General features: G+C 48.2%; 1 protein-coding gene across 6 annotated transcripts in view; it reads right to left on the bottom strand.

Moving 5' to 3' along the window:
* Nucleotides 1-40: 40 nt before the first annotated feature.
* The window catches only part of myo5aa (myosin VAa), a 40,192-nt gene continuing 14,678 nt past the window's right edge, over nucleotides 41-25,554 (bottom strand). The window contains exons 7-42 of one of the 6 annotated variants that reach the window (XM_049030796.1): nucleotides 24,871-24,952; nucleotides 23,807-23,914; nucleotides 23,255-23,361; nucleotides 21,255-21,520; nucleotides 20,623-20,704; nucleotides 20,093-20,233; nucleotides 19,875-20,000; nucleotides 19,281-19,364; nucleotides 16,812-16,964; nucleotides 16,617-16,714; nucleotides 16,411-16,497; nucleotides 16,207-16,315; nucleotides 15,680-15,891; nucleotides 15,254-15,410; nucleotides 14,344-14,583; nucleotides 13,699-13,947; nucleotides 13,309-13,402; nucleotides 12,860-13,008; nucleotides 12,601-12,714; nucleotides 12,384-12,521; nucleotides 11,932-11,988; nucleotides 10,988-11,215; nucleotides 10,343-10,443; nucleotides 9,748-9,804; nucleotides 8,983-9,063; nucleotides 8,062-8,260; nucleotides 6,820-6,885; nucleotides 6,126-6,219; nucleotides 5,799-5,948; nucleotides 5,563-5,717; nucleotides 5,150-5,239; nucleotides 4,888-5,038; nucleotides 4,470-4,752; nucleotides 3,503-3,677; nucleotides 3,332-3,412; nucleotides 41-3,208 (exon numbers count right to left, since the gene is read on the bottom strand). In XM_049030796.1, the coding sequence (XP_048886753.1) occupies nucleotides 3,056-3,208; nucleotides 3,332-3,412; nucleotides 3,503-3,677; nucleotides 4,470-4,752; nucleotides 4,888-5,038; nucleotides 5,150-5,239; nucleotides 5,563-5,717; nucleotides 5,799-5,948; nucleotides 6,126-6,219; nucleotides 6,820-6,885; nucleotides 8,062-8,260; nucleotides 8,983-9,063; nucleotides 9,748-9,804; nucleotides 10,343-10,443; nucleotides 10,988-11,215; nucleotides 11,932-11,988; nucleotides 12,384-12,521; nucleotides 12,601-12,714; nucleotides 12,860-13,008; nucleotides 13,309-13,402; nucleotides 13,699-13,947; nucleotides 14,344-14,583; nucleotides 15,254-15,410; nucleotides 15,680-15,891; nucleotides 16,207-16,315; nucleotides 16,411-16,497; nucleotides 16,617-16,714; nucleotides 16,812-16,964; nucleotides 19,281-19,364; nucleotides 19,875-20,000; nucleotides 20,093-20,233; nucleotides 20,623-20,704; nucleotides 21,255-21,520; nucleotides 23,255-23,361; nucleotides 23,807-23,914; nucleotides 24,871-24,952 (4,917 nt within the window). In that variant the 3' untranslated portion in view covers nucleotides 41-3,055. The remainder of the gene's footprint in view (nucleotides 3,209-3,331; nucleotides 3,413-3,502; nucleotides 3,678-4,469; nucleotides 4,753-4,887; nucleotides 5,039-5,149; nucleotides 5,240-5,562; nucleotides 5,718-5,798; nucleotides 5,949-6,125; nucleotides 6,220-6,819; nucleotides 6,886-8,061; nucleotides 8,261-8,982; nucleotides 9,064-9,747; nucleotides 9,805-10,342; nucleotides 10,444-10,987; nucleotides 11,216-11,931; nucleotides 11,989-12,383; nucleotides 12,522-12,600; nucleotides 12,715-12,859; nucleotides 13,009-13,308; nucleotides 13,403-13,698; nucleotides 13,948-14,343; nucleotides 14,584-15,253; nucleotides 15,411-15,679; nucleotides 15,892-16,206; nucleotides 16,316-16,410; nucleotides 16,498-16,616; nucleotides 16,715-16,811; nucleotides 16,965-19,280; nucleotides 19,365-19,874; nucleotides 20,001-20,092; nucleotides 20,234-20,622; nucleotides 20,705-21,254; nucleotides 21,521-23,254; nucleotides 23,362-23,806; nucleotides 23,915-24,870; nucleotides 24,953-25,554) is intronic. The other 5 variants (XM_049030797.1, XM_049030798.1, XM_049030801.1 and 2 more) reach the window with 5 other exon arrangements.

Consider the following 25,554-nt stretch of genomic DNA (forward strand, 5'->3'; position numbering starts at 1 on the left):
ATTGGAGGAGCAAAAGACCGAAAATAAAGGCGACAGCATGTTGTATTTCCTATATACATTGCAGAATTCCTTTATTTATCTATACAGATTGGACATTTCGAAATTATATATTCTATAGTGAACACAGTTGCTAATTACAATCACCGTGACTTACAGACATTTCAGATTTTCACGTTTTCACAATTGTTCTTGGAAAGACCAGTTTTTTTTGGGTAACATCGGTCAGACGAGAAACACATTCCTGGTGTTCTGGTATCATCTTTTTTATAGTTTCTCGCAGTATAATCATTACCGATTTTATTGGAGTCCATTTTGGAGAATTTCAGCGACTTTCCATTCATTCAGTCATTTACAGGCGGTAACGCAGTCCTGTTTGAGTGTAAGGTGTCAATGCTCTTCAGGAGCTTTCAATGATATTTATTCAAGTTGTGAAGTCAATCGATGACATTTGCAGGATTTCGCGTATAAATTCTGGCAGAAATGAAAGGTGAAGACTTAATCAAATATTAAGAAAAACACCCAAGCGAAGCCCAGCCATTGATCGGATTAACTTGCTGACCACCGAAATTTCATGCAGAAGTTAATGCAATGTATAAAATGAACGAAGTAAATTTAAATACGGTAATCAAACAGATGTTTACCCTAATATGTTAGTAAAATCATGTCATACAGCGAAATGTAAAGTAGTTATAACAGTTTGGCGAATCGACCGGTTTAGATTTTGATGCCAAGGTTGGATTGCATTCGTAGAGACGTGGTTACTCTGGAACAGTTAATCATCAGTTTTAAAATCATGAACTGTATATATAGAAAACACCTTTAACCACCATTTATTTCAATTCCTTAGCATATTCTTTTAAAATTGCAGAAAGAGATACCATTAACGTGAGAGGTACGAACCCCATAGCCAAAAACTAACAAACAGGCGATAACATAACTATTTAAAAAAAACCCTTTCCAGCATTGTAATAAAATACTTCACAAAGAGAAACGTCACCGATTGTGTGGTGCTACACTACATTAAATTAAAACACATAAAACATGGTGCGCAAACAAAACATTCAAATGGAAAAGTTACATACATCTTATTTCCAGTATGATGCACTAAGCTGATATGCATTGCACATAGATACACTAACGTGGTCAGCAGTTGAGTACAATGTCCTTCCGGTACATCTGTAAAACGAAGGGCTTTGTAAAAACCCAGCGCAGTTTTTTTTTTGCCGTTGTAACTCCTTTATAAATAACTCACTTTTCAACCTATAAACTTTCTTTTTTGTGACTGCCTGAATAGATAGAAATATATTTACAGGACGCCTAATGACCGACAATACGCATTCCCCTCATACTACATACGGCTATTAATATGGCTTGTGATTTGATTTATTACCTACGCTGTTTATAAAACGTTCAATTCAAGCTAGCATATTTATCAGCGTTGCAGATCTTTGGACGTTTTGGGTCATTGTTACATGGCTGAGCTGGTTTTGTCTCAGCAGTCAACTGGGTGATCTACAAAGGGCCGATCTGCGGGCTACAGGGGCCGCACGTGTATGACATCCTCTGAAAATGTAAACATAACAGAAAAGGGGGTAAACCAACAAAAGACAGATCAAACAACTTGTCTTAGATTTGTTCTTCGTATAAATACCCATTTCTGGCACAGCTACTGTACATGTATTTTGCATTTAACATTAAATAAGGGATAAAGGTGGAGGTTTGGTCCAAGAAGCACAAAGATTTGCTAGTTACAGAAAGCGTGACAACATTACCATAAATTCTAGTGTGCAAATTCAGGGTAACAATCATCTGAGAGAAAAAAAAAACATCAGACTGTTTTCTTGGTAACATTCATCCATGACACATGCTCCTAACATAACAGTTTTGTGTTTCATAACATTAATACTGAAATAAGTCAATAAGCAAAGCTCCAAGCTGAGAACCGATGGCTTGGTACCTTACATGTAAAACAAAACCAATGTACCTTTGTGCTTAAAATGTGTTTAAGTCTCCTTGAGGAATCCGAACATGATGGCCAAATTTGAAAAACGTACCACGGACAGGGAACCTCTGATCAGTCTGTATGCACACAAACGGCAGGAGTTACAGCGAAGCGTACACAGACACACACAGCATCTACAAGTGTGCTCCAATTAGCTAAACCCCCCCCCCCACCAGTTATATTCACTGGCTGCAGTGGTGTTTCTCAAACTGCTCCTCGGGCACGTTTTTGCAAAAATGTGAACTGTCTGGGGGTCCCAGAGGACTGGGCTGGAAAACACTGTGTTAAAGACACTTTAACGTGGAACTGTGTGGAGGCCCCAGTCTCAACTGTATGGTTTCCTCAAATAGTGACAACAATACCTGCAGTGAACATAAGATGTAAACAGTTTCTGTATTCAGGAGGACAATAATCTTAAACTCTGCCGTGCCTAAGTACAATATTCTTGGATATACACGATACACAAGACATAGCTTCTATCTAAATGTACTAAGTCTCAATACATAAACTAAGAAATTAACATCTACATTAAATAGTTTACTAATGCACCATTTTTACTTATTCTACATATTGTAAAGCTTACTGACATTAATATAAGACAAATTACAATATATACCATCCAAATTTGTCCCCAGTTTGAGACGTGGTGGCCAATCAATTCCAAAATTTTTCCACTATGGGCAAATCCATTAGTAAGCTTGGGATGATATGGGTAGTAAATACAAATATTCTCGATATAATAATATTAATAATAAATAATGATAATACCAATAATTTTATAGGTGCGGTAGAGAGCACTTCTCCGCTGCTGGGCGACCTTCCTATCAGAGATCCACACATCGTCAGCTCTCAGTCATTTCTGCAACATCCGTTTCAGACTGAACACCTAACCATTGTTAAGGGGGTTGATTAAAAGGGCTTAACTTTCTTTTTTTTTTTTTTTTTTTTGACTTGGTACCATTGTGGGTACCACAGAACTCTCATCAGAAGAGCCACTGGGCTCCCAACACCTGGGACGAGGCTGGCTGTGGGGTAGTAAAGGACAGGAGGCATCTAGACACGTGTGAGGAAACCTAGATTTAAACTGCCGGGGAGCAGGATGGTCTCCAAGGCCAGAGACGATGGGTTGAAGGGGAAAGTCACGGGGTAGATGAGCTTCGTGTCCATAAGGAGCTGCGGAGATTCCTTTCGATCTCGCAAGCGGGTCTGTGGATGAAAGCAGACGAACAATCAGTGAATGAAGACACACACTGCTTCTGTCTCTACTGAATTAATGTAATCGATTCCTGACCCAACCTGATCGATTCCTTGAACCTGCTTCATCCTTACCTGTATGGTTCGAATGAAAGTGACAGACACCCTTTCCTCAAACTCATTCACCGGGGTGTACAGGTTCAGCACCTTCACAATCTGGCAGGAGGGCAAACAAATAGTGGATTCGGGATTAAGGAGCATGAAAGAATGTTAAACACCCAAATAAACACTCATGTTTAATCTTACCTGGGAGGTGGTGAGGGCGTGGCACATGGAGCAAATGGCCTCTGCGTCCTCGTCCGTCTTCTTCTTGACCTGTAGCAGCTGTGCTGCCTGGATCAGGGGCTCCAGCGTCTCTTTGGCCCCGCAGTTCATCAGGTTCTTGTCCCTGAGCCACTCCTCCAGCTGACTGACGTTGTACCTGTAGGGGTGGAGGAACGGCAGCACGTTAGCTGCGTGTTCCACGCTGCCGACCTCGCCGATCTCCAGCACACATCCACCAATCTACTCATACACCCATGGAACCCAAATACGTAACCATCATCTTGCAAAATGAGGAAAAAAAAAATTACCAGATGGAAATGACCCTTAGCAACGCATAACATATAATCAATGCGGGTTATAGCTATGACATTATCCAGGACCTAGATGGGGCAAAGCCTGGCACACCCAAGGTGGGTAATGGTGTAACAGTTTTGAAAGAGAGACCGAAACTGAGATACAAATGTTCACAATTTTGTGTCGCAGTTCTGGAAGACGGAGCAGCGATATACACCCCTCCCAACCCTAATCCGCTGCCACCACTGCGGGACCTGCCTACTGAGCTCTCGTTATGTCACTATTATCCCAAAGCTCATTTTCCATCTCATAATTTAACGCTATAACATGTACATCACAAAACTATTATTCCGTTTAAAGTTAGGGCAAGCTGAATATTTTGAAAATATTACACAGTACACTATCATCTTCTAGCTGCCCATGTCACGTGACTGTTTTGGTCCAATCATGGCAGTGACCACACCTGTGGTAAAAGCTAGGTAGTCAGCGGTGTGGGAACATTTCGGTTACCAGTTTATTTCCAACTGGTCTTCAGAGAAGCTGTTCTTATTTTTTTATGAATTTTTGTTTCTGTAGTTATTTTATATAAAGCTGATCTAGTTCTTTAGTCTTCTCTTTTGGGTTTCAAATACATTTTTTCCCCGTTTTTTCTTACCTGATCTGCATCCCCTTGCTCCAGGAGCACATGTCCTTCCGCAGCAGCAGGTTGTTAAGGGTGACGGCGCCGATGATGTAGAACTGCTGGCGGACCACCTGCTTGATGAGCTCCGGGTCGGTGCCGTGCTGGCACATGGTGGAGTGGAAGGAGTTCAGCTGGCGGAGGATGGAGTCCAGGGTGTAGGTGCCCTCGTCGGCAATGCTGGATGTCCGCTTCCGCAGGCCGGTGGGCTTCACGCCCGACACGCCTTGGATGGTCTCGTGCTCCAGCATTCCTGAGACTGTAGCCCATGTGTGCAAAAATGTGCCATGTGACGCTTCATTAGATGGGGATATATTATTTATAGCACGTTTAACACAGATGTGTTTACTGGGATTTGACCGAGCGACTTGAGTTCCACGGCCGGATGGATTACCTATCATGGGCTGCAGAATGCTCTCCATGCACTTGATGAGCTGCTGGTAGATCTGGATGGCCAGGTCGCTCAGCACTTGCCGGTACTCCGCGAGGTCGAAGTTGTTCAGGCAGTGCTCGTTCTGCTTATTTGTGTTGTATTTTGTGAATGCCTGCGGGGGGGGGGGGGGGGGGGGGACGTGTCACAGATTCTAAGGTCAAGATTGCCAAGGAACAATGAACGAAGTAGGCATGGCTTGGACCATCTGTGGTTTCGGTCCTACCTCCTCTCCGCTGTACTGCTTCAGACAATGCAAGAAACGGCAGGTGTTGGAGAGCCAGAAGGAGACCGTCTCAAAGTCATCTCCTCTTTTCTGTAAGCAGGACCAGGAAACTTCAAGTCAAGAGACGTGTCACACTTTTTATACTTACTGATGCTGATAGAGACAGAGATATAGAGATATAAACAGAGAGTGAGAGACGAGAGAGAGAGAACGAACATGGCCGCCACGGATCAGAGTTTCCCCAATCTAGTTCTTGGGAACCTGGAGACAGTTCACGTTTTTGCTAGGGAGCTTTGAGAGAGCAAAAATGTGAACTGCCTGTGGATCCCGGAGCACTGGATTGGGAAACATTGCCATAGATGATACCGGATTAGTGGTGCTGGATTATCAGTGGTGCACTAGTACACGCATACCTTTAAGATCTTCTTGATGCTGTTGATAGAGCTGGTGAGTAGCGTGCGGACTTTCTGGTCGTCGTTGAGGTAGTCGGCATGGCGCAGACACATGAACAGGATGTATGCCGGCAGGCCTGGAATCATGTTGACGGCCACGCCTCGCGGTTTCAGGTCTGCACGGCCAAAGGATGCCACATGAGATCACCCAGAAGCTGAAATCTCAGCGGGCCTCCACCACTGACCGTTTTACTCACCAAGGATCAGATTCTTCACCAGCTTCAGCTCATCATCCTTCTTGTACTCCAGCATGCCCTGGAAGTCCTTCTCCTTGCGAGGGATGTTGACTGGCCGGATTGGCTCGTCCACAGTCTGTCCAGGTGAAATGTTCTCCACTTGACCACCAACTGAGCAGTTGAACCAAAGGAAGGGACATTGGAAGGTTGAGTGATTAAGGTCATAAATAGGCAGTATTTCTGATACGTGTAAAATAGGTATTTTAAATACAAATTACAAAACATAGTGAAATGACTGTAATTTGTATCAAAATACTTTCTGATGTATTTTTTCCCCTCTGCATTTACCTTCCAACTCGCCAATCTTCTTGGCAAACACCTTCAGCTGCTTCTTGAGCTTGCGGACAGTCTTGTCCTGCTTCTCCAGCTGCTCCATGAGGTCCTGAAATGGGGAGAGGTTACTCTCACGTAATGGCGTACGGCTAACCTTTCTAATTTCTTACATGACTGACAGGCTTGGGGAAAGGAAAGCGAACACAGCACACATTTTAGTCATCGCGTCCTGCAGAAAGCCAGCAAAGCATGTTAAGAACAAACTCGGTGTACAATTTCAGGGGGGTCAGCAGCTATTTCTCAGTGCAAATTATGGAAACAGAGGCTTTCTTTGCTTGTAAATAAATCGGTCAACTTTTAAAGGACAAATGATACAATATTAGGCACTAATATCACATCTCCATCACATGATCAGAAACATTACACATACACCTGAGCATGCATTTCCCCTGCCCCCACAGAAGACTGTGCTTCCATGACTGAGTAACAATGAGTAACAGAGTATTAGGTAGAGTGAGCACTGATTCAGCAGGAGTGGATTAACAGACAGGGAGTAGGTGGCTGCTACCTTGTTAGCCACATATGTCTCATTCACCACGGCTCTAATGCACGCAGGGAGCACACACAGTACTGTTAACGCCCACACATGTGCAAACACACACACAAACACACACACGTGTGCTGTAATCTCTTCATCAACCCTACATACAATCATTCGCCGTAAAACCAGGAGGCGGGACTCCCGATATTTGCTTGGGTCATCGGCATTCATGTCCTGTGAGGTGAGATCCAGAAAAATAAGATGCCTCTGTGAATGCAGTGACAGCCACCCAATCATAAAGGCTCAAGTGCTGCTGAAAAAAGGACTACATTACCCAGCATGCAGTGCAATGGCCAGTCACTCATTCATGCCTGAAATAGACCTACTGCTCAAAATCAAACCTCAGTATCTCTATCACTTCTCCCAACCAATAGCTTTACTTTATTTTTCAGCAAATTAGATTTAAATGTTTGTATACTGAAATCTTCACATTATTTCTATACTTGTTTAACAGCGATATACATTAAATATGTAATCCTTAATTCCCTAATTTTGCTATAAATCTCTTATTAAAAGGTGAAAAAAAATGCTCTATTCCCAGTTTAAGAGTAAAGTGTCTCTTGTCTGTTGTGTCTGTAAGTAATTACTCCTACAGACAATTCTGACTGTTGAATTGCAGTGAACTGTTTAAAAGGAGTTAACTGACTATGTGTCAAGCAGTGAGATCTGATGGACAGTCTCAGAAACTGCATGACAGGTAACAAAATGGAATGGAATTTCACAGGATTAAAACACAAACAATAATACTCAATACAAATAAACAGCGACACTCGGTACAAAAAATATACATCTGGCAGGCTGAGGTCCAGGAACAGCAGCAGAATCTGATACCTCGAAAACAGAGTAGTAAGTAAGAGAGAGTAAAAAGGGGTCTTCAGGAAGGGTGAAAGGCAATGAAACGAAGGTGGGGGAGGGGGAGGTCGGAACTGAAATGGGGTGATATGAGGGGTAAGAGATGTGCAGATGTGAGAGGAATGACAGGCCTGGGGAAGAGCTTCACGGATGAAGGTAACTGGCTGGCAGCAGATTCTACACTATGTCAGTCAGCAAGGAATGAAAAATACTGGGATTTTACTAAGGTTTCTGGGTAAATCTGGAAAAATAAAAGCTGCAACCACTTTTGTTATATGACAGAGTGCCGGATTAGTGAGGCTTTATGCCAGTGAGCGGGAACTGGCAGTAGGTGCCCACCAGGTTCTTGCTGGTGAGGCGCTTGATCTCCTGCTGCAGGCTGGCCCCGATGTGAGCCTCTAGGGATGGTAAGGGAGAGTAGCTGGAGGGCAGTAAGGCGGGGCAAAGCCAAGGGGGCAGGGCACAGTCCAGAGGGGCGGGGCATAGCCAGGTACCCACCAGGTTCTCGTTGGTGAGGCGTGTGATCTCGTGCTGCAGGCTGGCCTCAATGCGAGCCTCCGGGGGCAGCTGCAGGTTCTGGGCCAGGAGCTGCTGCTGCCGGTTGTTCTCCTCCTTCAGGCTCTGCAGCTCCCCACGCAGAGCTTCCACCTCATTGTCATGGCTCCTCCTCTGGCTCTGCATCTGCGACTCCAGCAGCCTGAGGGAAGGAGGGGAAAGAGGGATAGAAGGAGAAAGAGAGGGGGGAAGAGGAGGAGAGGCAGGCAGGAGAACAAGAAAGGCAAATTAAATAAAACTCCACATGCATTACCCAGGCTTCTCCACTCAGGAGAAACAGGAAACAGATTTTCTGTTCTGATTGGCTGAGAGCAGAATCATGAACCCTTGGCTCAAGCAGCTGACTGGTCAGAGAAGCCAGACTGAAGTGAGGTTTTCTGCAGAAGTGCTGCCACCACACTGACTGGAGGTCACCACCATGCACAGAAGCTGAGGAGAACAGGAGCTCTCCAGCACTCACACCAAGGAACACGGAAGAGTACTTCAGAAGAACGTCTCCCTGACAGACAGACAGTGTGGACCTCTGACACTGTGACCCTCTTCCAGATAAAGGTCAGATACTGGTGTGTGTGTGTGTGTGTGTGTGTGTGTGTGTGTGTGTGTGTGTGTGTGTGTGTGTGTGTGTGTGCTATGCACGTGTGGTAAAGGAGCTATGAGTTCCTCAGTGACCCAGGATGTGTGTGTGTTTGGGCACAAGACCTAAAAAGCACTTGAGAACTGCAACATAAAACATGTGCTCAGACGAACATGAGTTGGTTAGGGGGGAGGTGGGGGGGTGTGGGGGGGAATGCCCGTTTACCCTGCACACATGCGCAGACACACACAGGGCAGGTAGGTGCACAAGCCCTAGGAAACGCGGTCAACCTGTTGGTCTCCTTTAACCCTTCATAAACCAGCCAAAGCTCTCCGTCCTCATTCAGCCGGTGGTAGTCTGGAGCAGGGGATCTGACAAATCAAACAAAAAAGGAAAAGAAAGGAAAAAAGAATGGAAAATAAAAAGGTGGATGATGAGGGTGATGGGTGAGCAGACATGAGGGACCCAGCGGCTGAATGAACAGCAGCCGGATCAAACCGGCTGGGTGACTAGCACCCACTTACGGCAGGAAGCCGCTGGACCAGCTCCTTATAATGCAATTCTGATCACAATGGATTCATTTCAACTTAAGACTTAACAAAAAAACTAAACAGAATGAATGGCAATGAAAAAATCAACAGCAAACAATAAACTATAATGCATAAGATGGACTTTTAAATGGCAATGAAGCATGTGGGAGAGACTGCACGGGTTCGGTAATAAACGATCACAGCTGCCAGTCCAGCAGGGTCTCCCAGCCCTGTCCAGCTCAGGTCAAGCACATGCAGACATGCCGTACTCCAGGGCAGGTCTGCATCTCACAGCAGGATCCGCGTGTCTGGCCGAGGACACCAGGACCACACGGCAATAAGAAGCACATGCCTGACTCTCGATTAAAAAGCAGAGGGAAGCCATTGTCAGCTATCCTAACAGCACTTCATGCGTGTTAAGGGGGACGCCACGCTCAGACCCGAGAAAGATGGGTGTCAAGCCAACCAGCGTGAGCCGGGATCATGTGACCCCGTGCAGAGTGGCCACACCTTGCAGTCCGTTACCTGAGCCTACTCATCAAATCATTCGCCTCGATCGGTTCACGCAAAAACTTGGGAGATCTGGGCGAGAAGGGGGAAGAGGAACAGCGAGCGGGGTGGGTCACTGAGCCGCTGAGGGGGAGGGGCATTCAGCTCTCCGCTTAAAATAAAGAGCTTTTTTCTGACATTCTACCAAGCAGCTCATGGACAGGGGTGCTAAAGGGGGGGGGGTGTAACTGCTGATGCTGGCAAGGCCCCATCCATTCTGCATGAAGAATAGCATTTCATGGTGGGGGGGTGGTTTGTAAAATGGTGACTGACTTAAAAAAAAGGAACAGACTGGATGAGGAAGGCAGTGAATCACACAAAAAGTGAGGGAGGCAAAGCAATAAAATGTAGAGATCAAATAAAAAGCTGTGGCTGCCTAACAGACGCCTAGACAGTGTCCATCCCTCGGTTCTTATCCACATGCTACCTCCTGTTAGCGCCTGATCTTGCAGCAACACCTGGGGCCTCGCGGAACAGTAAGGAGCCAGCCGACAGCGGCTCTGCCGGGCTGGGCGGCTACATATTGGTTTTATTATTATGCATCACGGAGCTCCAGCAGCTTGCATGGTACCTGTTGGTCTCCTTGAGGGTGAGGTACGCCTGGGTGATCTCCTCAGCGTCCTTCATGTTCTTCAGCTCCTCTGTGTACGGCATGGGCTCCGTCATCGTGTCCTGTGGGCAGCCAAAGTCAGGATATGGCGATTAAAACGGAATCGACTAAGAGGCAAAAAGCAGCCACTGTACTACTTTCCGTAGCATCTCCTCATACAGGTATAATACTGACAGGGCTCAAAATGAGGTATTCAAAGAGCCAACGGATTCCTCCAGTGTGATCCTGTCTTATTATGAATGCTAAGCTGGTCTATATATCTGCAGGACTAAGAAAATGTAAAAAGAAAATCTGCAGGTCTCAGGAAAACCACCCTTCCTGAGTCAAAGTAAGGGGCGAATTTCATCTCGAAGTTTCAATTAATCTGCAAAACTGCTGGCAGCAGACACCCAAACTAAGCAAGAATGAGGGGAAGAGAGAGAGAGAGGCTGAAGTAGTACCTTGTCATCCTGGAAGGAAGGCATTGTGAAGAAAGTATAGGAGAAAAGACATTATTAATGGCAGCTTAAAATGCAGACTTATATGGGCTTAATACACCTTGCTGGGGGGGGGGCTGTCAGCACCTCTTCTCCCAGCCTGGGGCCCGGAATGACATGCCCAGCTCACCTTGTGGTGCCGCGCCTCCTTCTGGCTGACCAGCTGGGAGCGCAAGATCAGAACCTCCTCCTTGCGCACCTCCAGCTCCTCATTGGAGGAATTGAGCTGGTCCAGGAGCACCTTGTAGGCGGGCGAGCCTGGGGCAGCGGAGGAGGCGCCCGCGCTGCCACTCATGGACTGGCGGATCTGGTTCAGGTCGTGCTTCAGCTTCTTGTTCTCCGACTCCAGCTCCTGCCGCTGGGGGCGGGATGTGGTGCGTGAGTGAGGCCTGCTCGCCCCGCCCTGTCACCTCCACGGGCAGGCCTGCGCGCCCAGCCCTGTCACCTCCACGGGCAGGCCTGCGCACCCAGCCCTGTCACCTCCACGGGCAGGCCTGCTCGCCCCGCCCTGTCACCTCCACGGGCAGGCCTGCTCGCCCCGCCCTGTCACCTCCACGGGCAGGCCTGCTCGCCCCGCCCTGTCACCTCCACGGGCAGGCCTGCGCGCCCAGCCCTGTCACCTCCACGGGCAGGCCTGCTCGCCCCGCCCTGTCACCTCCACGGGCAGGCCTGCTCGCCCCGCCCTGTCACCTCCACGGGCAGGCCTGCTCGCCCCGCCCTGTCACCTCCACGGGCAGGCCTGCTCGCCCCGCCCTGTCACCTCCACGGGCAGGCCTGCTCGCCCCGCCCTGTCACCTCCATGGGCAGGCCTGCTCGCCCCGCCCTGTCACCTCCATGGACACGCTCTGACAGACGCCTTACACTAATACAGGCACAAGTCCCTTTAAGGGTTTTTTTTCCCTCAAATAAAGCTTGGGGCTTTGCTTAGTGATTTGTAGGCTGCCTACTCTAAAGCACTCAACAGTCTCAACAGGCTTCATCAAACAGGGCCATTTAATATACAGAATCAGTTTGCTGGGCAAGGAAGTCATCAGCTAATGCGGGGCGGGGGGGGGGGAGCCTCTGCACCCTTACCTTCAGAGATTCATATTCCAGCTCTGCCCCCCGTGCCTTCTTGTGTTCCTCTTCATCCTTTTAAAAACAGAGACACAGGACGAGGCAGGACTGTTAAATCAGCCTGCGGCACCTTCCACAACCCTCAGCCTAATGGACAAGGGGCTGAAGCTGTCTGGGCGGCCGCCGTGAGGCTCCACCCACCACGGGGGGGTTCTTTAGGAGGCCAGAGAACAAACAGGAACCTGAACAGCCCACTCTGACCGTTTGTTCCACATGTGCCCAGGCTTCTGGCCACACACTGAAAACCCAACAAGGCAGGAAAAAACAGCTTAACACCTCAAAGAACGGTGTAGCCAGTTTTTACATTTGTGCTTTTACTTTCTAGAAATCAGTCTGCCGACCCGTTGCTGCCCAAAGAGCCTGTTGAACAGGATACATTTCGGAGAGAGAAAGTGAAAGTGGAGCCGTACCCTGGCCCTCGCCCGCTGGAACTGCTCATCTTTCCGGTCCAGCTCGTTCTGCAGCGACTGCTTCTCCTGCTCCAGCTCCGTCACTCTCTTCTGCAGCTTGAGGAACAGCGACATGTCCAGGGGCGCCTTGGTGACATCCTGCAGGAGGAGGTCAGGGTTAGACAGCAGCTGACGGAGCCCCCGAGGTGCCGACGACCCCTACAGGACGGGTGCCCACCTCACGCCCACGAGAGCTCTCCTCAGACTCTGCTACCTCAGAGTTGTACGTGCACTCGGACTCGTTGCTGCTGTGTGTGGAGTCGGTTCTCCTGTGGCCTGGCTTGGGGACAGTCTAGACAGAACCCACCCACAAAGAGAAACAGTCAGGAGGCCTAACAGAACATTCCATCCATACATCCATCTATCCATGAAATGAAACCTATTCTAATGGATGAGAGGTTTAATGTAGCCCTTCTCAGGTATGCATGGCGGCTGACCACAGTAAGGGTGATCTCCTCCTTCAGGTCGTCGTAACGCTCCTCCAGACGCAGGTGTTCCATCAGCAGGTTCTGATAGCGTGTGCGCTCCTCGTTCAGGTCATTCTCCAGCTCCTTGGTCTGCTCCGCCAGGGCCTTCTGCATCTTGTCTGCGAGGGGAGGGTTAGGGTTGATGGAGAGTGAGAGAGTGGCAGCAAATTGCACCAGGAAGGGAAACGTTTTAATTGGGAGAGGCATACATCTCTACTGACAGCGTTCATAAGTCAGAAGAGCAATTGGCCAGCGGCTGTTTTGTTTTGATGCTTAAGCTGAGACGTCACCTTAGTCTCGGTCCCTGCTGCTCAGCTGTCGTTCGCTGTGCTGTGCTTCTCATTGCCTACTAATCATGGGTAACATTTGTGGTTCCGGGTCCCTGGGTCTTCACCAAGGGCCTGGCATTGGGTCCGTACCTGTCATCACCTGGTCCTGCTCCTGGATCAGCCGGTTCAGGTTGTTCTTTTCACTCTTTAAAAGGTTGTTCTGCTCCTTCAGCTCAGCCACCATCTAGAAAGAGGAGGAGCAGAGCAGAGTCCGGTCGAATGCGTCACGTCAACATGCAAACCCAACAGCGTGTCATCCTGCATTACTGCAAACATGACCCCCCAGATTCAGGGGTTTGGATGATGTACCCGGGGAGGGTCTCAGTGGAAAGAACTATAACCCATTTCCATACATTGTTGGTTATGTAAAAGGTCATTCTTGTTTGCTATTGTTTTCAAATCAAGCAGTGAAGATGGACTGATTAAGATCTATACCAGGCCACACCCCCAGGTGTTGCCCAGTGCTGCCGGGCCGCCTACCGCCTCCATCTCGTTGCGGTACTTGTCCGCCCAGTCCTCGATGATCTTCTTCTCGGACTGTGTGGCCTCCAGCTCCTTGCGCAGCCGGACCAGCTCCTCCAGCAGGCTAGCCACGCGACTGGCATTGCTCTTGGCCTCCTCCTCGAAGCCACGTAGGCGCGCAAGCTCACTGCGCAGCCGCTCACCCTCGATAGCGTAGGTGCTCTCCAGCCCACTCAGGCGCTCGCTCATGCACTTATTGTCCTTGTTCTGTGCAGAGGGACATGCAGGTTTTTAGTGAGCTGGGGAGGGAAAGGGGCCAGCTGGCATTGGGAGGTCATGCCACATGACCAGTAGGACGTGGCATTGAGCAATCAGCAGCGGTCAGAGGAGCAGGGCAGGGTGAGGGGAAACTCCCGAAAACGGAGAATGGAACTTCTGATTATCCTTACAAATATCAAAGCATTCATTAGCCAAATAACTTAAGCCCTAAATATGCATTTTTGGCTTAACTTGGCTTATTATTTGAGACCAGTGGAAACCCATTGCTGTAAAGCCAGAGGAACAGAAATTACTATTTGATAAGAATATAGTGTGCAGTTTGTTAAAAGTGCGACTGTCGCCCATCGAGGCCACTGAGGGGTGAGCTGACCGAGGCTGACCCACCTGCTCGTCCACCTTACGCTGCAGCTGCATGATCTTGTTCTCCATGCCGATGTTGAGCTTCTTGAAGTGCTCCACGGAGCGCGCCTCGATCTTCAGCTTCTTCAGCTCGCGCTTGGCCCTCATGCGGCGCACGCAGCACTGCAGGTACACGATGGCCGCCAGCGAGCGCTTGAACCACTGCCGCGCCAGCCAGCCGCGCACCCACTTCTGGATGATGACGGCTTTGTGCTCCCGGAGCAGCTGCACAGGGCAGACAGAACGGAGGAGAGCCGCGTTATTCTGGGCGGGAGAATCCGCTCCTGGGGCCGTCGGGAGGGGCAGAGACCGTCCCTTACACGCCGACCCGCCAAGGGATCTTTCCGGTCCTCCATACCTTCCTCCTCTGCTTCAACCCACACCCTGGAAGCTCAGAACACCGCCTTACTTTAGCTTTTCTGATATTTAAACCATCCATGTACCAGCAACAAAGGAGAAGGAGAGGGCGAGAAAGGCCAAGTGGGACGGGGACGGCACATCTGCTGCTGTCCGTCACCGGCGTAGTCCCTAAATTCTCTGGACCCTCCGACAGCCTCTCTCCACAGAGGGCTTCGCATTCATGCATTACCGCCAACCCGCCCCCCGGAATGATTCTGCATCTCCGCAGAGTATTCGTAAGATCCATTCACCCACAAATTGGTGTATTAAATAATAACTGGGGGGGGTGACAGAAGTTCGGCAACTGATAGCTACTGCTTGGATTTGCGTTATTGTGCGTTCAGAATCACAGAATCATAATGAAACGAGATCAAAATGAGAACGAAAGGTGTCAATTCAAAGATCAAAATCAGATCCTTTGATCCTCGAGCTAAGCTCTCGAAGTGTTCGTCTGACCTTCGCTCTCCTGGGTCAGAGCCGCGACGGGACGCCTTACCGCCTGGTACTGCTGCCTGGCCATGTACGCCCGCAGGAGGCGCTGGAGGGCGAGGGCGGCGGCACGCCTGCGTCTGTAGAGCTCCCTCGCCACGTACATGCGCTGGCACTTCTGGATGATGATGGCGGCCCGTGTCCGCCGCAGGAATTTGGCCAGACTGGACGCAGAGGCGGGGGGAGCGGGCAGAGAGAGAGAAAAACAAGGGGGGTTGGTGACAACGGGGGGGGAAAACAGGAGGAACAATATGAAGTAAAGGCCCATCTTCTGAAAGAAGCTGACAGGCAAATGCCTTTATATATATTCCTGTATATAATAATGGGATTGAAGAAATTAAATCCATTTTTAATATTATAAAATTTGTTTAGGAGTATGATATGCTGCGATTGGGCCCAAGAGACCTGCTGACAGAAAGCCCCGCCCCCTCACCATCTCGCCTGATAGCCCCGCACGTGTCTCTGGATGGTGATGGCAGCATTCTTCATGCGCAGGTACTTCTTGCGCGCCAGCCAGCAGCGGATGGTCTTCTGGATGCGGATGCAGGCCGCACGGAGCTTGTCCGCTCGCAGCTTCTCCAGGTAGGCCACCTGACCCGCGCGGAAGAAGATCTTGGTCTTGCCAAACTGGTACTTGTCCGGGTCCTGTGAACGGGGAACATAACTGTTAAAGCTTGGAAGATTGCTCATTTCAAGCAGGAGCACATGCACTGCAGTGGCGGGGACCAGCTGAACGTCTCATTGGTAGCCCTACACATAGCCTACATGCCCCACATCCTCAGATGGAGAAGACCTGATCCTCTCAAACGTGTCAGCAACCGACCTTCTTGAGCTCATAATCGGAGGTATCAGGGTATCTGGTGAATCGATGTTCCATTCAGCCAAAGCCGGAAGCCATTCCACTGCCAGCAGATTCCACCAGAACGGCGTTTCGTCACCAATTAGGCCGGTTCTCTGTACCTGCACAAGCCTCTCCAGGACATTCTTGCAGGTGAGCTTCTTGTCAGTCAGCACATCCTTCTGCTTCATCAGGACCCGGTAGCGACTGAAGAACTCCTGATAGGTCCACCTTGTGGCAAAGAGACAGAACGGCGCTAGAATCCTGCCTGTGGGAGAACTTGGGCCCATCGTGGAGTTTGAGGCTGAGCTTTACAGCGGTTCTACCTGGATGGGAAGCCGGCTGCAGAGATTCGGATGGTTTCCAGGACGCCACAAGCTCTCAGCTGCTGTACCGCCCTCTTGGGGTCAAACCTGGGACAGCAAAGGACAAAGAACCTTAGGGGAGAGGGTCAGAAGCCTGTGCCTCCGGTGTCCTCAAAGAGGCGAGAACGGAGCGGCGGTGGGCAGCCGAGAAACGACAAGCCGCTCACGTGAAAGGGAACTTGAAGTCATTTGGCTTGATGCAGCGGACATAGTGGGGAGTCGTGGCATTCAGGGTTTCCATCAACAGCTGCAGCGAGTTGCGGAACTGGGAACGTAAAAATGCGTAAATCGTTAACGGCAGCACCTTTGAGGTCACAGTGAGGCTTAACGTGGCCCCTACTGGGCCGTCACAGGGCGCTCACCTGCAGGCCCACGGTCTTCTTGTGCTCCTTGCTGGACTGCCCCCCCCGGCTCTTGTCGGGCTTCACACTCAGCCGAGTGCGGCCCCCTGGCGGCGGCCCTGTGGGACTGGAGGCCTTCTCGTCGTCCTGGAAGAGCTCTACCAGCAGATCGAACTGGTGCCCAGCAAGCAGAAACACCGCATCAGTCAAAGAGGCGTCCAGCAGATCTGACAGTGACCGTTTCATGCTAAACCTGATTTAAAAAAATAAAACTACAAAAAGGGGGCTACAGTGAAGCTGTTTGAAATCAAAGAGAACAAAACGGCCGGCAATGAAAATCTACCTAAAAAAAGAGTCCAGATTGTGTCATGAAATAAAAGAACAGAAAATATACAAGTATGTTTCAATGACTGTATGCTGGGAGGCATTTCCTTTATCAAAAAGCCCAAGTCAGAAACATTTAGCGTAGCAACTGACGACTGATCCGCACTAAGGCCGTTGCTAATCACACTGTTACGTTAAATAAGCTAGAAATCTGCAACTGGAGAAGAACAGAGGGATCAGTAGAAGCGGTGAGGCATTTATACTTCGGTCAGTAACCTGCATGAAGGATTTTTTATTCGGGCGGGGTGGGTTGGGGGGGTGGTTACTGCAAGTGGAATCATATCAGAAGCATGCTTTTCTCTTTATAGGACGACAGCCACAGCACATGCCGGAGTGAGGATGCTGACTATCCCCCCCCACCACCCAGAGAAGGTGCTCCTCGTCGGTCTCCCATCTGTGCTTGCTGGCTGCGTTCGCCAGCGCATGCCTGCACGGCAGGTCTCCACGGAGCTCGGAGGCAGGCTAGGATAGGGGCTGGAGGGGGGTGGGGTGGGCGTTTCCTGTGTTAGGCATTGGGGGGGGGGGGGTGGGCGGGGAGGTAACGCATTAACCAATAGGGGGCAGCATTGACCGAAAACACTCAGGTTTACCTTCTGCTGAACAAAGGTTGGCACACGGTGGGAGACAAACACCAACGACAAGTGGGGTGAAAGAAAAGAAGGGGGGGGGGGGGAACCACAGTTTACATATGATCTCTTAATATAATGCATCACCACTCCAGGCTACAGCCTGATAAATGTCAACGTAGCTGCATCCAGGTCTGACACAGTGCACAATGATTCAGTCAGCAATCATGTTTGAGCAGAATGACACAGAGTGATGCATCAAATGCAACGTAAAGGGAGGCAAAGACGTCAACACAACTGAGCAAAAATGACATGAACCGACACTGGATGTGAACAGTGAAGCAGAAGCATCCTCTGAGATTCAGATGGATGTTGAAACCCATAGCACCCCCCCCCCCCCCGCCTCACTCGCTTACATCACAGCCCCACAAGGACAGAGGGTCACATGACACTGAGGGCTGTGGAGCTGCTTCTGGGCGTATCCCGCCGGTGACAAAGGCACACGATGGCGACTAGAAGCCAGCAGACTGACTCGAGGCCCCTGTGTTGGCTTTGACTTATCCGGGCCTTGCCGTTTGCCCCCACGCACATGGGAGAATCTTCCAGAATCCTCAGCTGTTAAGCCGTGACACCTAGTGGTCCAGATCCCGGCAGAAAGCTCGCTCACATATCCCACATCTATAAGCGCATTTTCCGATACGGAGTCAGACACAGCCAATGCCAGCTTTCCATCTTTCCACTTATACCAGAGGCTGAGCCCATCTCCAAAATGGGTTAGCCCCCCCCCCCCCCCCCAGAGGACAGGAATGATAAAGCAGATCTCACTGCAAACAGCATTCCCCCCCCGCCCCGTAACCCAATATAAAACCCTTGGCTGGCATTTTCAGGTGTATGTTTCTCCAATATGCAACGAGGCAACACTTAATGGATTTGTTTTAAAATTACAATTAAAATTGACTTTTTTTTGCTACCTGACTTCTATACTTGAGAAAGAGCACCAGTATGTCAATAGCTATTGGGTGAAAGGTCCATATTTACTGTTCACAGCATTACTCTCATCAATACCGGCACAGAACTGCTCTAATGGATTTAAAAAAATCCATATTAAAACACACACTATAAAAAAAACACTGCACTGAACCATTACAGATAACGACTCTTTGCTGCATGTCATGCCTTTCAAAAACAGCCACTGTGTACAGTATATAATACCCAGAATGAACAGCAGATGGCGACATTGCCTTTGACCATTACAGTGCAGCAACCATTTTTTTGAGGTCACGCGTCAGAAAGCATCAGAACAAATTCAGACTTGTTTTCTGGAGGCAGACATATTCCTACTTAAGAGACACTCTGTACTGTGAATTACTAAGTAAAGCAAATTTCACCCCCCCCCCCCCCCCAGAAAGCCCAGTGTAGGAATTTCTCAATCGTACTATTTGCAAGCAAGCAGAAACTGACTCAACAGGGGTGAAGGGAGTGGAGGAGGAGGAGGAGGAGGAGGAGGAGGGAGGAGGGAGATCTGCTGCACAGGACAGACCTTGCTGGCCTTCAGCACGTGTATCTGCTCTTCATTGACGGTGTCTTTATTTTTCTCCAGGAAACCTTCACACTGGTACTCCACCTGAGGAGAGACGTCATTAAGTTCATTTACATCTTATCAAAAGTTCGAGCTGAAATCGCAAGAGGATGCCAGCCCCCCCCACACACAAGTACAGCACAACCATCCAATGCAAGTTCAGCGCAGGACAGATATAAGCCATAAGGAGTAGGAGTGCCAACTGTCTGTGTGCCACTGGCCAACAGTAATCATCCAGGATGGAACCCCAGACAGAGGACACATGATTACAGTCCTAGTCCTGCTGGTGACTCACGGTTTTGGGGCAGCATCTCACAGCCCATGCTGAGAATGCCTGGACAGCTCCCCGAGGACCGAAAGTCCCTGTAACCCGAAACCTGAGCTAAAACGGGACTAGGAAGCATGTGTTTTACCGTCGTGAGCGAATCTGACTCAATCAACGCTCGCTGCACACAGACTGCACAGACGTGAAGGTTCACAGGCCTCCCTATGCATAAATGGGGCGTCGCGCTACTGGCCAAAGAAGCCAGTATGAGGGATAAGAGGAAGGCCCACCTTGTCAGCAAAGTGCTGGATGATGAAGGCCTTGTTGGACATACGGGGTTTCTCGAACAGGGCGCACTTCTTCAGGTGTGTGTTGTAGAGCTTCTGGGCCCATGACTCATCTGACCCTTTGGGCATCTGAAGGAGGCAGAGAGAATTTCTCTAAGCTACAGGACTGGGATTAAGGCCGGTGACGGAAGGGCTGGACGCCTCAAAGGATGCTGCTCAACCTTGCACTCCTCATCGAGAAGGTCCAGCACCCCCATCTTCGCCTCGATCAGGTTGATGCATGGCTGATTATCGTAGAAGTCGATGAGGGTCCAGGGAATCTGCTCCTTCATGTACTCCTCCTGCTCCAGTTTGAAGACGTGCTGCAGAAAGCAGGTGAAGGCAGCACCTGAGGGCCGTGGTCTCGTTTTGTTTGACAAGGTGGCATGTATGTAGTAAGGCCCGATATGATCTCTACAAAGCGTGTTAAACGCATTAAATGTTTGGTCAAAACTCCTTATTTAAAATGGCCTTACTCAAAATGAAATCAAATTAAAAACTGGTAGAGAAAGTAGATACAAAATGACTCCTTTCATACATTCGAGTTTGCATAAGTAACTACAGAACTAACTTTTTAGACCTGGTAACCAAACAGGAAGTTAACGGCAGAAGACAAGGAGTGAAGACTTCAGGAAGTCTCAAAAGCACAGGCGGGATGCTGGGAAACGAACTGGCCGCCTCAGAAATGCCGAGGAAGGGAGGCCAGGCTCACCATGTTAAACTGCTGCTGAAGCTTCTCGTTGGCGTAGTTTATACAGAACTGCTCAAAGCTGTTGATTTCAAAGGTCTCAAACCTGTAGGCAGAAACAGCGCATCAGGCAGGCGAGAATGGAGGGCGATACTTGAGCGGTGAATAAGAAACTGGATAATCAAAATTCCTCCACAATGGGGGCTCTGCAACTTTACAGTTACTATCCTTCTTGAAGTAATGAAACCAGCGTAGCTCTTACTGCTGGTGCGATCGCATGTCTATGATCGGAAAAAATAGTCACGTGACACACACAGATGAAGACGATAAGGTGTAATATTTACAAAATACTCAGCTTGCTCTAACTTTAAACAGAATAATAATTTTGTGATTTACATGTGCTATAGTGTTAATTGTGAAATGCAAAATGAGTTTTGTAACAATAGTAACGCAATGAGAGCTCTCAACAGACTGCATCTGAGGCAGAGGGCTGTGGTTTATTTTTGGTAGGGGGGTGGAAATTGTGGTTCTGTCTTCCAGAACTGCGACACAAGATGGTATTGCAGTTTTGGTCTTGGTTGCAGAACCACTAACACCTACCAACTCCTACTTGTGCCGGGTTTACTGTTCTAGGGCTTGTGTCCTTGGTAACGTACCCGTAGATGTCAAGCACTCCAATGAAGGAGTGCTGCTTGACCATGGAGTGAAGGGCCTTGTTGACGTGGTCCACGATCCAGGTGAAGAGCTTGGCGTAGATGTGCTTGGCCAGGGCATCGCGGGCATTAATGGCCTGCAGCTTGGGGACGGGTTTGATGTAGGTCTCTGTGGCCGTCTTCAGCTTCTTGTGACACAGCCAGTGAGACATGTCTTGGTACGTAACCCCCATGAGGTCACAGAAGACGGTCAGGTGCTTGTTGTTCGGCTGGAACAAGAACGAGGACTTAAAATATTTACCCAAGGCTTCTCCCACCCTGAGCTTTGCAGGGAAGACTGACCACTGGGTATGAAAAGTGACACTCCCACCACCCTCGGTCAACAACTTGGCTTTGTTAGCGATAAGGACTCCAGCAGGGAGGCCGACACAAGCACGCTGGGGAATTCATGCATGTTTGCTCTGAAATCTTTTTCAAGGATATCATGTGCAGTGACTGAGCATTATGCAGAGTTATAATACATGTCACACAAGTGGGCTGCAATATCAGAGCCCATCTAGCGAATCACTACTGGCCTCAACTGCAATCACACGGTATTGTGGTCCTACAGACATTTGCAATAATGTCATTTGCTGTAACTAACCACTGTAAAATCCAATATGTCATTTGACTTGAATCCATTCAGCTTTGTAGCCTGGACTCCAATAATTTAAGGATTATCTGGGACTGATGCATGTGGCCAGTTAAAAGTGACTATCAGTGGGCGATATGACCTAAAATTATAATCAAGGTATTTTTCACTTTTTGGACGGTCACATTATTACATTTTTTTCCAAGTTTTGGGAGGAGTAACATGTCCTGCCCCTTTATGTAAATAAAAATATTTTAATAATACATGGAATGTACCATTTTCAATTGGGACACATGGGAGGCTATCAACAGCCTTTATTTTGAAAAAGCCTGAAGCTCTTGATATTGACTTTTGTGTGTTACAACAAAACTAAACTTCAACAAAACTTCTGCCGTACCAAACGACGAGCACTTTTGTGGTTACAAGGTAGCTGAGAGCCAAAGTGCATCAGGGATCACAAAAAAAACACACAGAAATGAAAGCATCAAGGCGCACAGCTACTAAGACGGACAGTGCAGACACCCCACCTCTCCCGGAAGTTCCGGGAGTCTCACGCACGTTGATAGTGGCTCCCTGACGTCCATAGATTATACACAATAGCCTGGACATTTGGATTTTAGAGCATTGGTGTGTGAGAGAGCAAAGGGCCTACAGCTTATCTAGTATCTTTGGAGAAGGAGAGCAGGCGTCAGGGAGCCGCTACCAACACACAGGAGACTCCCGGAAGTTCCGGGAGGGCTGGGGTGTCTGTACAGTGAAATGTTTAAATTATGTGTCATCCGGAGTAACTTAAGTAAATAAGGAGGGGAGGTGACAATGCATTGTAACAACAGAGTGGGCCTCCCTTTTTGGGAACCAGAGACTCCTCTCCTGTCGACGCCTTGGCTGCTTCCGACATTCCACTCTTTTTTTCTATTCCTCTTTCCAAACTTTTCCTAACTTTATTAGCCGTTGCTTAAGGGGCACGACATCACCACGCATTAATTGTGCCTTTTACCACGCGCCTTGCATGAAAGCAGCGACACATATATAAGGCGTATATGCCGATTTACCGAATGATTTATTTTGTAATTCGCTACTAAATACATGTAACCGGGTTATTTTTCTTTAATGTGTATAATTACACAAAATCGGCTTATTTTGTATCGTAAATTTGCTATCAGGACATGGCGTCAGGGTGTTTAACAGAAAATTCGCACAGATAAACCAGTTACATATACTATATAAGGACAAGTATTCAGACCACAACTGAAGCTTCGAAGACAACAAAATGCTTTATTTTTTTATAAATAGGCTGTTGTATAAATAGGCTGTTGACATCTCGCAGCATTAATGATGTCATGCTATACATGCCGTGTCACACTGATCTTACCGGGATGCTGCTGCTGTCTGAGTCTCGGTCTTTCACCTCCACGTTGCCAAGATGTAGAATCGCAGCCAAGACTTTGAAAAGTCCCATTTGATAGGATTCGTTGATTCCTGGTGGGAAGTCAACGATGATCATCATCATTATCATCATCCAAAGGTAAGACGTTCAGTGTTTATTGGGTTAGGCTTTGCAGCAAGTGCACATTCATATTGCCCTGAAAATGCAGTTGTAGAGCATTCAGTGCACCTTCACAATGCATTCATAAGTATCACCTAACTATACATCCTAACATACATTAACAGGTGTACATACATGCTGCTTATGAATGTTCTAAGAATGCACACTGAATGTAACTAAGGAGCAGTTAATGTAAAGCGTTGGTTTATTTTTTGAAGGCTTGTAGAACATTCAAGTTCTTTCCCCATCAGTACATTTAATCCACAAACCAGTACGTACTGTAGAGAAATCTTGTTTCCGTTGCAGTTCCATAGCTAAAACAAGGGATTTAAAAAAAGACAACCAACCCTGACTATTTCAATGTCCCGCAGGCCTTACCTAATAAGCAGAAAGCATTGCGTGTGGTGAGCATCTCCTGCGCATCCTCCACGCCGTCGATGACGAGGTTCCTGCCCTGGTTTGTGTAGTGGAAGTCATCTGCTCTGACTGCAAGCCGGAAACAGTGTCACGATGAGAAAGCATCTTCAGGACACATGCAGCCCTTTCCGGACTCTTCTCCGAGCACAGAATCACACACCGGTGCACACTCTGCAGACTGTAACTCTTCTGCTCAGTTTGATCTGGTCCATGTCGAATCATATTTCACTGCTCATCACTAATTAACGCAACAGTGATTCAGATGCCATAATCAAACTATTGATCAAATGGGTCTCTTACAGGTTTACCTAATGACATCTAAGCAAACAGCTTTTTTTTATGGAAACGGTGCTTCCCAGTCCGGTCCTTGGACACCCCCTGACAGTCCACATTTTTTCCCGGTAATTAAAATGTGGATTGTCTGGCAGGGAGCAAAAACATGGACCGTCTGAGGATCCCGAGGACTGGATTGGGAAACACCTGCTCCACAATCTAGAGCAAACAGCCATGTAAAACATTTCTGGACATTTCACGCAATTATGCAGCAAGACAGAAGCAAGTTCGAGGTACAACCATCAAGTCTCATGGGTTGGTAGGACAGAAATGGCAGGCCATGTAGGAGCCTCTGTTGCTGAGCAACGGGAGCCCCTGGATCACCCATAAAGGGGCGTCCACTGGGCAGGATGCGGGGGAACAGAGAGGCAGTGTGGCAGTGTTGTCACCAGGGCTATGTTGCTATGGCAGCCAGGGCAGGTGTCTGCTCACTGTGGGAGCATGAGGATAAGCTCCACCCCCCACTGCTATCCATCAACACACAACAGCTTCTGTACCACTTCAGGAGAGGAGTGATTCCTTTACAAAAAAGCTTTTAATAGATGACCTATTGAGCCAGCTGCCTCTTACGTGTTAAGTCTTTGATATCAATTAAAATTGTAAAACATGTTTTCAAAACCCAACACAGAGGTTAACGGACACAAATACCCCGTCTACCACCTTGTTGGTGAAAAAACACATAAAAAATGCACCTAATTTTAGGTCTTTGAATTCCGGCAAATTGGCAGAGCCGCACAGCTGGTAGAAGATGTGATAGTTTCTTTCTTCATCTGCCTACAAACAAAATACAAAAAAAAGGTCGTTTCAGACTCAGGGGAGAAAAGACTTGGAAGTCAACTTAACCAGCAGTAAGTTTGATTTATGACTTGCATTTTAAAAACTCTGAATGTCTCACAATTTCTCACCAGACATGCTGTGGCAAAGTGCAGAAAGGAATGTTACAAAGGTGCCGGCAGCATTCACCCTGTATTCAGTCCCAATTCACATGTTACTCCTGTGTTAATCTATGTAGCATCTTGGTCAGAGAGAAACGTAGTTTCATTTCTAACTGTGTAGTGCACTAATTGCGTTCGGTTAAAAATGACAATAACGACTTGATACTTTGGTAAAGATGTGGAGAACTGCTTCATATTACAGAGGCTCATTGCAAAGGGACTTTAATAGCACACAATTAGGACAGAAGATCTGTTCCCAGGTCAGAAGCCTATTCCTGCTCTCCACCTGTTAGGAATTTGCATTAGTCCTCACGGTAAATCACAGCAATATTCACAGCTTTTACATAACCAGGGTGATAATATTTAACTGTTATCTGAACTCTGCGAAGGTACTGTGATGCCCCTCCCATCCCAGCACCAAAAACACTGCAGTGCTCAGAG

This window comes from Brienomyrus brachyistius, chromosome 11, assembly GCF_023856365.1.
Source record: "Brienomyrus brachyistius isolate T26 chromosome 11, BBRACH_0.4, whole genome shotgun sequence".
Lineage (NCBI taxonomy): Eukaryota > Metazoa > Chordata > Actinopteri > Osteoglossiformes > Mormyridae > Brienomyrus > Brienomyrus brachyistius.